This window comes from Monodon monoceros, unplaced genomic scaffold (genome assembly GCF_005190385.1).
Source record: "Monodon monoceros isolate NGI ecotype Baffin Bay Population unplaced genomic scaffold, NGI_Narwhal_1 Super_Scaffold_13, whole genome shotgun sequence".
NCBI lineage: Eukaryota > Metazoa > Chordata > Mammalia > Artiodactyla > Monodontidae > Monodon > Monodon monoceros.
Window position 1 is genome coordinate 66,746,977 of NW_021703769.1, and position 13,942 is coordinate 66,760,918.

A 13,942-nucleotide genomic window follows, 5' to 3' on the forward strand; every position below is an offset into this window, starting at 1 on the left:
TGGGTATCTGTACCATCATGCCAAAGGAAAGAAAATAATGAGGGCATTCTGTGGACTGTCCTTAGTGTATTCGGTGTGCTCAGAATACATAGTAACAAAAAGCTAGTTAAATTAAATGCTGATCCTTTGCAACATTGCAACATTGGCTATTTCTAAGGAAGCATCTCACTAGCTTTCAGGTATGAACTGACATTTGCACTTTGGACTAACAAGGAAAGCAAACCCAACTTCATCTGCCTCCTGGTCTAACTTAGACAAGGATGTTAACAAATGAACATCCCAGGGACCTTTGAAGAGAATCTGACATTTTCAGCGACTCTCCATCCTTGAATCCATCACCACTGCCAACCCCAAAATGTAGGGTTGTTAAAATATATGTGTTTTCAGAGACCACAATCTCACACCCCCTCGGCCCAAATCCCTAATATATATACAAGAGAGTCTACACACTTCTAGCTCCTTCTGTCTTTTAGTAATACATGATCATATGTATATGAACAGTTCCGGGTCTGGTCTGAGCCCGTTGTCTCCAGTGTAAACCAGAGCTCCAGAGAAAGGAGGGTAGACATATTGGTTTATTTTCTGGGGAACCAAATTGAGACAGACTATCCACAGATGTGCCTATGACAACACTTTTTGCCCGCCCAAGTGAGCCATAGAACCGTCGCCCGGAATCGCCGGCCCCTTTAAGAAGACTCGGTCTTCCCCGATGGGCTCCAGCGGCGCCCGCAGCAAAAGGCAAACTTGCCTGGCTCCTTGGGGGTGGGGGTGTGGGGGGGAATGCCGCGTCGGGTGGGAGCGGCGGGAGCGCCAGAGTGCGCTGCGGGCTCCTTTCCCTTTCCCCTTTCCTTAACCCTTCCGGGAGCGGGAGAGGAGGATCAGGGTCGTGCTGCAGCTCTACGGAGCCGGGGCGCTGACTGCCCTGGTCTCCCGAAACTTTGCGCGGAGCGTGGGTTGACTAGGCAGAGCCGAGCAGGCTGGCTGGCCTGGGAAGGGCGGGGAGAAGACAGACCCTTCAGTACACCAGGTCTCTAGCCCGGGCGCTGGAAAGGCGGAGGGTGCAGCCGCAGCGGAGGAGCTGTCCCTTCAGCACCACGGGCTTAAAACTGGGCGTTAAGAAGGCGGAGGCGGGGCAACAGGCGGGGTGCTGTCCCTTCAGCACCGCAGACCTTTGCCCTCCAATGCAACCTCTCGGCCCCCGCCCCGGGACTGTCTTTTCTCCAGTTTGAGCGGGGGTGTCGGGAGCTGGCGGAGAGCTTTCCTGGGAGGCTGGGGAAGCAATGAACACTCTTCTCAGAGACTCGCCTCCCAGCAGCGCTATTTTTTGCCATCCGCCCTCACCCCCAGCACACGCGCTCGCACACACACGCACGCACGCACACACACACACACACAGACCTCTCTGGATTTCTTTGCCTTGAGTCTCCCGGGGCTGTGAGGAACCAGGCGCATCTCAAACCGAGCTGGCAGCTCCAGGCTCCAGAGCCATGCCCTGCACGGACCCTCATGCTCACCAAGCTCCTGAGGAATGAAAGGAACCCAGGGACCCTCAGAAGGCAGCAGTGATGTGGACCAACCTCCTGGAGCCTGCACCCTTCCGAGGGCCATAGGCGACCCAGGGAACTGGAGAGAGCTCCAGACAGGAAATCCCAGCTTTCCCAAAGTCCCTGTGGATGCTGACACAAGGAGACCTGAATTTTTGGAAGGGCCTGTCCTAGGTTACCCAGCTGCAGAGTGATTTTCCCCTCTGGCATTGAACCTCCCTCTCCAACCCCCAGCCATCTAGAGTACCATGAAGAAGTATGAGGATGTGTGACAGAGGAATCCAGATGTTGATCACTACTGTGGGAGCCTTCGCAGCTTTTAGTTTAATGACCATTGCAGTGGGCACGGACTACTGGTTATATTCCAGAGGTGTGTGCAGGACTAAATCTACAAGTGATAATGAAACCAGCAGGAAGAATGAAGAAGTAATGACCCATTCAGGGCTGTGGAGGACCTGCTGCCTAGAAGGTATTTACAAATTCCTCTCAATGGCCCTAAATAATCCAGTTTCTGATATTCTGCTATTCCAATGTGTCGTTGGGGAGATGGAGGCAGTGATGGGGAAAGAGAGATAGTTCAAATTATTGCCGAGAATGTGCAGACGTCCAGATTGTTCCAAGCAAGACTAATCCTGTGTGGGATAAAAGGGTTGGGTCTTGTTGATTGTTTTTGGTATAAGCTTCATGAGATGAGATTTTGTGGCACTCTAGGCAGCTTCTGCAGTGGAGAAAATGTCTTCAAATCTAAAATCTCTAGGTATATTGTGAACTGCTTTGCTTTGATCTCTGGCTTGAGATGGGGTCTTTGGCTCTGCTTAAGTTGCATTTCAGTGGGGGAGAGGTGAAGGAAGAGAAAAGGAGGGAAGGGGGAGGGGGAGAGAGAGAGAGAGAGAGAGAGAGAGATTCTGACCTAGCCTGGCACACTCTGCGCTATTTCCTTATTTCTCAACATAGTCTTATCAGTTTCTTCTGAGTTTGGTCTAACTAGACATTTTCATGAATTTCCATTGCCAACAAGTTCCAGACTAACATATATGAACCTCTAAACACACACACACACACACACACACACACACTTATTAATACATCTCCATTTGGGATCAAAAAACAAAACTGAAGCCTTGGTATTTGGTGTCCACCTGTCTTCTTCCCTAAAGCATCTGCAAACCCAGCAAATATATTTCTATGACATTTGCATAAGATTGATTCTCTGAGAATCACAGCATACCACTTCTCATTCAAAAAATTGAGGATTCATTCTAAATTATAATGAAGAGGACAGACCAATTTTAGAATGTCAAGCTCTTAGGTAGCCTGTCTCACTACTAAACTTGCTTTCAGTACACCAGGAGTCACTCCTAGCATCATTGGGCAATGCCTGCATGTCAGTAGGAGTAAACAGAAAAATAGAGAAGGAAACCAAATCTCTTTAGAGCCTATGTGCCTGAGGGAAGGCACTGGATTAGAGGGGCAGAAGGGAGTTTTCTCAGGCTTCTGAGGAATCTGTGAAGCTTGTCATAGTGATGAGCAAGGAAATCTGTGTTTCCTATGTGCTCTCCTCCCCTGCCTGCCATTGGTTCTCCATGCCTGCATTCCTACTGGCTGGCATTCGTCAGAGCTTCTTGAGAAGTTGCATTTATGTAAATTGCTTAGGAAATCATGCTATTACATCACTTGCTAGTGTAATGTTGCATCACTGCCTGGCCTTCCTCCCATGTTCTGACACTCTGAACAACTGCTCTCCTGACTGTAGCACTACTAGAGTTGATTCTCTTTCCATTGCAAATTTGCAACTGGTGGGAAGCCCAGGTAGGAAAAGACTACTTTAAATGCAACAAGGATTACTGTATTTGATGTCTGAAGACCTGGGTAATGCTGCAAACTATCTGTGTGACTTTGGCTAAGACATTTACCCATCCAACCCTCAGTATATTAGTCTGGTAAATAATTAATTTGGAATAGGTGGTCATGAATTAGCACTATGCAAAGCTCTTATTGTATACAAGGTACTGATGGAAATTCTTTTCTAAACATTGACAAAAATCTAATATCTGTAATTATTTGTGCTCAGATATGGTGAAGTCATTTACCTTAAGGAAATATCATAATTCCCTTTCCTATGTTAACAATAAAGAATTGAGTCATCTTTTATAAAGTTGAGATTTGGTGGATGTTTCGATGCTTACATGGTTCCAGGGTTGGCATAAAAAATCTGAGGTGCCTCCCAATCCAGAAATGGCACATACGTAGACCAAGTGTCAGTTATTCCCAATTCTTCTGCCCCCTTGACCTAAACCTGGGAATTCAAAACTAATCACCAATTTTGACCTCCCCTCTTAGGGCCTGAAATTCCTGAATCCTTGCTCAGAATTTCTCAACTGATGGTTTCTCTTTTCTCCAACATCATCTCCTACACCCACAGTTTGTACAAGGAATTGGAACCCCACCCAGGTATTCTGTGGGCTTAGTGGGAGAAGTGAGAATTTGAATCAAGAAGAAATTAGATTAATCTAAGATATGTTCTTGGTCAGGTGAATTCTTCTGAGAAAATTTCCTGCAGTCTCCATACAATTTGGCCCAGCTATTTTTTTTTTTTACATTTCGAAGTATTAATACAGTAAGATGCATAAACTTTAATGAATCACAATAAAATTTTAGCTATGTGTACACCCATATACTCAACACCTAGATAGGCCTGGCTGAAATCTGAAGCCAAGATTTTCCTTCATGTAATGAACATATCAAGTGTTCAAGGAATTTGCAGGAACCTCTGCTTTCTGCATGGGAAGACACATGCAGTAGGCAGCATCCATCCTCTGCTGGAATGAAGGTGTACAGCCATCTCCTGCTCAGTATGTCCTGTCTCCCAAAGCCTTAGCATCCTCATTTTTCTGGTCCTTTAAGTGTTAAAGGATAACTGGGGCGGTGGGGGCAGGCATCCATACTTTTTTAAGAGTCATGAGAAAATGTGGCTATTTCATACAAAAGAAGAGAATGCTCCAAAGGGACATGACAGCTGTCTGCAAATATCTGAAGGGCTGTCATATGGAAAAAAGATTCAAAATGCTCTATGTGGCCTCAAGGGGTTAGAAGTGGAGCTAGAAGAAAACAGGGTTTACCTCAATATAAGTAACTATCTAATATGGCATGGAGAGCTTTCAGAAGTTATGAGTTGTCTACCACCAAAGATATTCAAGTATAAGAAAACTACATCAGTTGTTTCCAGTCTTAACTAGTCAACAGAATCATATGGGGAGATTTAAAAAATAGATTATCAGGCCCCCACAACTAGGTTCTTTGCCTCCATGGGTCTGTGGTGGATCATTTGGAATCTTAATTTTCTAAAATTCCTCCAAGCAATTACAATATTAAAGCCAACACATGCTGAGCATTTACAATGGGTCTGGGAATGACCATGTGTGTTAGGAAGGATCACGTCTCTCAAGTGAGAGAAGAGATATTTCCAGTTTTCATTTCTATAACTCACCAGAAAGTCATTTATATTTAGCACTTATTATGTGCTAGGATTGTGCTAAGAATTTTGAAAAAATAACTTTCATCTTCAAAGGCGTTCAGTGATGCAGGTAAAAGTATTAGCCTCATTTTACAGATGAGAAAACTGAGGCCAGGAGAAGTTATATAACTTGCCCAAGGTCACATACCTAAACTCAGCAGACACTACTTCACCTAAGCCATGTTGCTTCACTGAACACTTGCTAGGGAGCATTAATTCATGCACTAGTGGATAGGTTGCTACTGGTACAAATATTAGCTTGTGAGAATGCCCTGACACATGGGTTTTTCCATTCAGAAGTCCCAGATCCCAGAACACTCAGCATGCCTGTGCAGCCTCTGCAGGGGGCAGGAGCCACCAGACAGGCAAAAACTCAGAGGCAGCAAAGGACACTCTTTGAATGAAAACACAATCGACCTATGTAGAGACACCCACAATGAGAAGCCAGAACGAATGCCTGACTCGTTAGCTGGAAAGCACGCAAGGCATTCACAAAGCAGTGCCCCTACCTGCTGCGTGCTTTCAATGGTGGTGCGTGAATTTGAATGAGAACATGTTCAATATGTGATTCTCTCATTAAGAAACCTCTTGAAGTCCTAGTTATAATCAAAGTGATGTGTTTAGATCATGGAAAGACCACTGGCCTAGTAGCAAGGAACCCTGGGTGCTAATCACATTTCTGTCACTGACAGCTATGTGAATTGTGTACGTTATTTCCTCCTTTGGACCTCAGTTTACCCAGTTCTAAAATGAGAGCTTCAGATAAGATTAGGAAGTAACAAATCCAAAGGTCCCTGTGGACTTGGCAGGTAATGTAAAGTGTGAAACAAACATTTCACAGTCCTCTTACCTCAGTTATATTGGGGTTGGGGAAGGAGTAAGAGTGTGTTTGAGAAGATATAAGGTAACTGAAACTTGGTCTCAGTGTGTGGGCAACAGAGAGTGGTGCGGACTGTGGCACATTGGAAACAATTACTGTGTGGCTTGAGTCGATCTTTACTCTGGGGAAATGTATACCAAACTTGGCCCAATATTCCAAATTTTAAAAAGCTAGATGTTAAATCTCCTGATTTTTAAAATGTGGGCAACTAGTTTAACTTTTTAAACATGCAGTGCCAGCCAAGCCAAACTCACTTTACGGCTGAATTTGACCCATGGGCTGCCTTTTGAGCCCAGAAAATTATCTAAAAGCCCCTTTAAATCCAAATTTCTGATATTTTCATTTTTGATTCCTGAATTGCTCTTTATTAGTCAATAATCACTTATTCAATTCATTAAAAAGTTGCCTACTAAGAAAAGAAAGCCCACTTAGGATTTTAGGACAGGGAACTTAAAATTATGAAAAAGAGGTTCAATAAACTGCTATTTCTGCTACAGATGGGCCTGGATGACATCAAACATCTGGCTGAAAAACTGAAAAAAAAATTAGCCAGTCATTAGAAATTCCCCCATATTTCCAAATCTCCAGATGGTTGACTTTTTCAGCCAGATGGGGTTCCAGCTTTATTTATGTGTTCAGAAGCCTTCAGGGAAGCTTCAAAGGCGCAGTTGAGGACAAGGCTGGGATAAGGACATAAGTATTTTCTATGTGCCAAGCCCATGCTAGGTGCTTTCACATATATTAACTCATAATTTTCACATCTCCTATCTGCCCCCAGCAGAATATAAACTCCATAAGTACAGGGATCCTTGTCTGTTTGGGGCACTACTATATCCCTAGAGCTTAGAAACAGTACCAAGTAGTCACTTCTGCTCCCCCTGTCCTAGATTTAATGCTGCACCTTCCCTTGGACGTGGGTGCAGAATGCATTAGAACACTCTAACTCTCTTCCCTACTCCTGACCTTCTCCTTATTCCTTTCTCTCCACTCTTCTACCTTGACCCTAAAGCCCATGAGGCAGATAGAAGAGAGAAATGGGCTGAAGTCTTAAGACAGGATGGGGGAGACTGACCATGACTGTGTTTGGGGGCAAGTCAGGATGGGGAAGGTGGCAGAGGTTGAGGTGTGAGCATGACTAATATTCAGCCAGAACATGTTTGTATAGCCATACAGTTTGTTAAAATGTTGAAATACTTCCCTCCCTGTTGATAAACAACAACTGGTCCAAGTCCCTCACCAAACCCCCACCACTAGCCCTAAGTCCTTCATGGAACCTCTCAAACATCCACTAGATCCACCAAGTAAGAGGTTAAAACCTGGCCCAGCAGGGCCATCAGGATCATGTTCCAGCCCTATGGAAGCATCCATTCTAATTGGCTCATCTCTGTCCTACTTGTGGTTAAATAGTTTTGAATCTTACTCTTAGTTGCGTCATCCTTGATGGAAAGCACTCCTCTTTTTTCTACCTCAAACCCAGCCTCCTGACCCTAGGATTCTACCCATCTTAGAAAGTAGATAGCTTGGAAATACTTTTTTTTTTTTTTGCTTAATTATTTGAGATGTTATCTCTGGATTGGAATAAAGGCAAATGACGGGCAATCCAAGGTTGGGTGACTAATGTAAGCTATTAGCATGGATGATTGGTGTGGGTAACCAGCACACATCAAGAAAAAATTAAAACAAGAATCAGGCAAAAAGATGAGTGTGTCCTTTTAATGTTTAATGTCATAGAGCAGTATCTAACAATCTTACTTAAGTGGTCATCTAATTCTCCGGGGGAATGTACCTTTGTTTGACTCAGCTTTTATTATAGATTCAGGCCCAGTTGTATAGTTAGATGTTTACTTGTCGAAAACTTGGGAAGATGCACATATATTTTTTAGTTCAGTAGAGGTACAAATGATTTCTGTTCATTAGAGGAGATAACGTCAAATGTTGTGGACTATTGCTCACCCTCTAGCACATTAATCAGTTTTATATATAACATAACGATATTATTTCAGATTTTCTTTTAAGATTTAATTTTATTTATCTTTGGCTACGTTAGGCCTTTGTTGCGTGGGCTTTCTCTAGCTGTGGCAAGTGGGGGCTACTCTTCGTTGCGGTGCGCAGGCTTCTCAGGCTTCTCTTGTTGCGGAGCACGGGCTCTAGGAGCGCGGGCTTCAGTAGTTGTGGCACGCGGGCTCAGCAGTTGTGGCTTGCAGGGTCTAGAGTGCAGACTCATTAGTTGTGGCGCATGGGCTTAGTTGCTCCGCGGCACGTAGGATCTTTCTGGACCAGGGCTCGAACCCATGTCCCCTGCACTGGCAGACGGATTCTTAACCACTGACTCACCAGGGAAGGCCCTCAGATATTTTTCTTTGAAAAAAAAGTACATAACATCTTCCTTTGAGCCAGCTTTGTCATTCTGCTGGTTCCCTCACTGATGAATAAAACTTGACGTAAGCTCGCTGTGTATTTTATGAGAATTATGTTTTTAACGATTTGAACATTATACTCCGACATGTGGAAGTACCTGCAATGAAAACCAATGTTTCTAAGGTTAAAAAAAGCCTACAAAACTCCAAGGTTGTTTTCCTTTTCCTTCATCCCATGACCCTGCCAGAGTCTACTTTTTCAGTGTAGGAGCAAATGGGCCTTTAACAATTTATGTGTGGCCACAAAGAATATCAGATAGTAGGACGGGCTTTGAGGTCAGGTGGAACTGGGTTCTTACCTGAATCTGCCATTTACTGTCTACAAGACTTTGGAAATTGCTAAACCTCTGAGCATGAGTTTCCTTACCTATACAACGAGGAAGCAAAAGTAGCAAGCACTTTCATCTCTTTCTGCCTTAGTTCTTAGTTGTGTCTTGTGGTTCCTTCGTTCCTTCGTACCTCTAAATAATATGTTGACCAGTAGTCCTTGATTCATGCATTTTAGACAAGGTCCCTTTGCTAAGACAAATGATAAGTCCACTTTCTTATGCCACTACCCTTTCTTCCACTACTTATAGTCCCTCAGTGAGTTTCCCTGTGGCTCCAAGAAGAATCATTCATAAAGACTGAGGGTGGCTGGAAGAGAGACCGGCATCTCATTCCTGGATTGGATATTAGCTTAGGCAGCACAACTGCTCATCTGCTCATGTGCATATTTTAGCAAGGAAGCTGGGAGGCAAGACCAGGGCTGAGAGAAGGAATGGCAGCAGGTCCGCCTGTTTAGAATGGAGAGGTCTCTGAGTTGAGTGGATCTATGGTGGATACTTGAGAGCTTGAGCCATTTTGTCAGTATCCCACCCAAGAGAGCAGCCTGTTAGGCAAGAAGACCCTAGACAGGGCTACATGATGTTCATGAAGGTGTTGTCTTTTTTTTTTTTTTTTTTTTTTTGTGGTACGCGGGCCTTTCCCTGTCGTGGCCTCTCCCGTTGCGGAGCACAGGCTCCGGACGCGCAGGCTCAGCGGCCATGGCTCACGGGCCCAGCCGCTCCGCGGCACGTGGGATCTTCCCGGACCGGGGCGTGAACCCGTGTCCCCTGCATCGGCAGGTGGACTCCCAACCACTGCGCCACCAGGGAAGCCCATGAAGGTGTTGTCTTGCACAGAGCTACCTGGCCTAGGGGTCAAGCAGGGGCTGAGAATCAGCTCATGCTCCGCTTCCCAAACCATGCATGTTGGTCCAGAACTGAGTCCACCCAAAGGGAGGAGAGCCTGTAAAAATGTTCACAGGGTACTGTATGGGCCAACTGCAGACCCAGCAGCATGGGGGCTGTGGGTTGCCAGTGATGGGAGCCAAGGTGGGATGGAAAAGACTGACCAGACTCAGGCACCTCACATCAGGAAGGAAGTTGCAGTGGGAAGACCCCACAGGGCCCTCCAATAACAAATGCATGTGCCTCCAGCGGAAAGTCAACATATAGACTCCTGTGTGCAGAGAAACTGACCATTAATGTCAGCTGGAGGAACAGTAGCAATGAACAGTAACGGTTTGCAACCTCACCCAGCTAAGTGAAGTGGCACTTCTGGCCTTTTTTTTCCTACTTGTTCTCTGCCACAACATATTAAAGGTATTCCCTTCTAAAAGAGGGAGGAGTAATAAATAAATAAATACAGTGAGAAAAATAAAATAAAAGAGGGAGGAGTAGGGATACAGCTTTGCAATCAGATATGCAATTGGAAGTTTTAACAACCAAAAGTGACTGTAAAGTTATGAAATCGGCCCAAAATATCATTAAGAAAACGAGGGATTGGACATAACACAGTTGAAAGCCAAAATAAAACAAGTGCCTGTTTATATACCACTTAGTTGAGACTTATCAATAAACGGATATATGTCATTATGTTTTGTCTCTAAAATTCTAAAAGTTGAAAATTTAATGATGTATGTGCACTGTGATATGTAATTACCTCTCAGGGGTTGGCAAACTACAGTCCATTGGCCAGATTTGGCCCATTGCCTGTTTTTGTGCAACCCACAAGCTGAGAATATATTGTACGTTTTCAAATGGTAGAAAAAATTAAATAACATCTCAAAATATTTCATGACACATAAAAATGATAAGAAATTCAAATTTCAGCATCTATAATTCTGAATGTTGTCAATTTAAAAACTATGGAAATTTGTTTTCTCTACTGTTGCATTAATATCTACATAGTATCCTTGATTTTGCTACTTGATCTGCAAAGACTAAAATATTTACTGTCTGGCCCTTTACAGAAAAAGTAAAGTTAGCCAATCCCTGCTATATCTCATTGCAGGAATCGATAATAACATTTTATTTCTAGAAGTACCCTTTGTTTTCCCAAGAATGTTGAATTGTTTTCTTTTTTTCTTATACCTTTTGCCTTTATCATAGACTCTTCAGATCAGGTATTCTGTTGGGTTCTCTTTTCTTTCCTGAAGAACTCTCACTTAGTTCTTTGCCCAGACAGTCCTTGTCCTCTTTCTGAGCCATGGAGAGGTTGAAAGAAAGTCAATGAGATCTTCCCCTCTGATGGTCTCTAGGGAAGGCAGCCCCTGGCCAGGTACACAGGGAACAATATCTGTTGGGGTAGACAAGAGAAGAAAGCTTTGGTAACCTGTGTTCTGATGACAATGAAAAAAAAAAGACCCTAGAGACAGATTGAAGGTAAACTCTATCAGACATGGTTACGGGGTGGGTGAGGGTGAAGAAATTGAGGTCCACAACAGGCGGCTGGTATTGGGAGTCTACTCAGAGGTACTCATCCATATAGTTCCACAGATGAGGTTCATATGATTATGAAACTTCATGAAAAATATGATGTGAATGGGCACTTTTATAGAAAGAGTCTCATCCTCCATAAGTGTTAAGAATCACTAATACAGAGTTTAGGACAGAGATGAAACCTGGGTTGACACTTAGGATCATCCAAGCATAGATGGTAATTGAAGACATGGAAGTACACAAGAAGTGCCACAGAAACCCCAATGACCACAAAGAGGGAAACTGACAGAACCCTAAGTAACATTAACATTATGGGGCAAGGAAGAGAGGAACCTGTGAAAACTGAAAAGAAAAAAAAAAGAAAACTAGAAACAAAAACAGAGATGAAGGAGGAGAAAGAATTCAGGATTTAAATACCATTTTGATGGTCTACTGAGGCTTGCTCTAAAATAATGCAGATGAACAGAAATGTCTGGCACTAGAAGCTCTCTGGCTTAAGACAGTTCCTTACAAGTAAGTTCCTTACATCATCTGTGGGCTACTTCCTGAGTTTGCACAAGAGGGCCTGCTTCCAGGGTAGATCTGCCCTTCCTCCTGGGATCGGTAAGCAGGTGAGATGATAATATGGATCCTGGGGGTTGCATCTAAGGAAGCTGCAGAAAGAGAGAATGGGTCATGAGAACCCTAGGAAGAGGTGCCAAGGAAATAGTAAAATAATAACTAGCTGACACTTAATGAACACCTTCTGTGTGCCATGCTACAATTACTGGGGCAGACTGCACGTTCATTTCTGGGCTAACTCCTGAGCATTTATTTATTTATTTAACAGACACATACTCTATGCCAAGCACTGTTCTACGTGAGCACTCGACAAACGTCATTTAATCCTTGTGCCTTATTCATAAGGTAGACATTATTATTATCCCCATTTTACAGATGAAGGAATGGGGACGCAGAGGGCATGTGGTTAGTAAGAGGCAGAGCTGGGTTTCCAGCCCTGCCCTATGCCGTCTCTCATTACTGTACTCTACTTGCTTGGATAAACACTAGTATAAAGAGATGCAACTGATTCTCATAATAGCCCAGTGTACAACTAGCAGGGCTGTTCCACCAATAAGGAGACTGAGGCTTAGAGAATTAAAGATCACCTGCTAGGTGGTGGCAGGGCTGGACTTGAACCAGAAGCTTCACCTTAATCACCACACACTGCACTGCCCAGGGCTGGTGGGCTGGGTTTTTCCAACCTGCCCACTCCTATATCCAGGAGAGTTTGATGTCAGTCACTGGCTCTGAACCATTCAACGACTGGAACTATTGTGAAAAATAATTAACCCAGCCTTTGTCAATTTTTATTCCACATCCAGAAAGCAAGGTCAAGGAAAAGATATGGTAAAGCTAGCAAGATTTAGACGTTATAGCAGTAGGTTGTGAAGAAACACCGCCTCTGGATCAAATGTAAATAAAAAGTAAAAGGCAACACCAATCATTTGGAAGAACAGTGTTTCTTTTCCAGAGTCTAACTAGACGCAGGTGAGCAGACTATTGGAGATTCTTGCATCTTCTACATTGGATTTGGGGTGTTTGCAAACTTGAGGGTGCCATTATGTTCGTGGCTGTCCCACTTCCTGAGGACTAGACTTGGGCGCATCATTCATTTGACTTCTTTGAGCTTTATACTCTGTGTCAGGCAGGAGTCAAGTTTTCTGGGTTGGATAATTCTCATACTTAGGGCTCTGCAGCCTGATTCTCATGCAGCAGCCAAGGCCAAAAACATCTTGGAAGAGCACCCAACCCACACGAGACATGGAATAGACGAGTGTACCACCACGTCTGGTTCTTAGCGACCTTGGGCCTGAGTAGGCTAGAAACGGGCAGCTGAGATGAGCTTGGGGCAGCATGACTTAACACCATCTATCCACATTTTAACCTGCATGTTGTAAGAACTACTATCACATATGTTTTGCCATCCAAATACTCTTTATCCGCCACATTTCCCTGAACCACTAATCTAGAACAAGAGCCTGGCACATAGTCGATTCTTAATAAATATACGTTGAATTTATTGCTTGTGAGTAGGTAATTTAATTACCTTGAGTTTCTCTTAGTGAATCCATGCTAATCCCTAACCATCATTGTTCTGCCATTATGTGCTTACAAACTACTTTTAAAATAATTTATCCTATAATCCCTGCCACAATGGATGGTAATTCAGCAGCCTGTATTTTGAGCAAGTATGACTTGAAGATCTCAACATTGTTTGTCCATCACTTTTTTTTCCATTTTTTTCCCCCTCAGAAATGATCCAGAGCAGTTTAACAGTCTCAGTTAAAAATTCCCTCAATACCCTGGGTGCAAACTTGGGGAAGGAAAAAAGAAAATACATGTTGTGTGGGATATATTGTGCACAGATCTGGCAGGCACTGTTTCTATCCTTTGTGCTTCGGATTCTGTATATATTTGGATACCTGCATGTTTAGGAAGTGGAATTTCCACCACTCTGTATTCCACAGCATATGGTATTCAGCATCATGCATAGCTGCCTTGGAATACAATAATACCTACCTGCTAAATTAAAGTGATTCAGAAACTCACGGGTAACTGTTGAGGTGCCTTCCATCACCTCATCTATTACAAAATTCTACTGTCACCTGTGGAAATTGATTTTGGCATTGAGCAGTTAATACAGATGCATATTTACAACAAATCATTTTGACCCTTTGCAAATCACAGGACAGCAGAACCAATTAGCTGTTTATCAGCTTAAAATGTCTTAAAACATGTACTATCAAGTAAGTCCTGGTTTTTCAAAATATTACTTTTCACCAAAGATGAATCTGGCTTGC

General features: G+C 43.5%; 1 protein-coding gene across 1 annotated transcript in view; it reads left to right on the plus strand.

The window, feature by feature from the left end:
* The first annotated feature begins 631 nt into the window (after window positions 1-631).
* Window positions 632-13,942, plus strand: part of CACNG3 (calcium voltage-gated channel auxiliary subunit gamma 3) — an 84,147-nt gene continuing 70,836 nt past the window's right edge. The window contains exon 1 of the mRNA XM_029221142.1: window positions 632-2,013. Coding sequence (XP_029076975.1) covers window positions 1,803-2,013 — 211 coding nt within the window. The 5' untranslated portion in view covers window positions 632-1,802. The remainder of the gene's footprint in view (window positions 2,014-13,942) is intronic.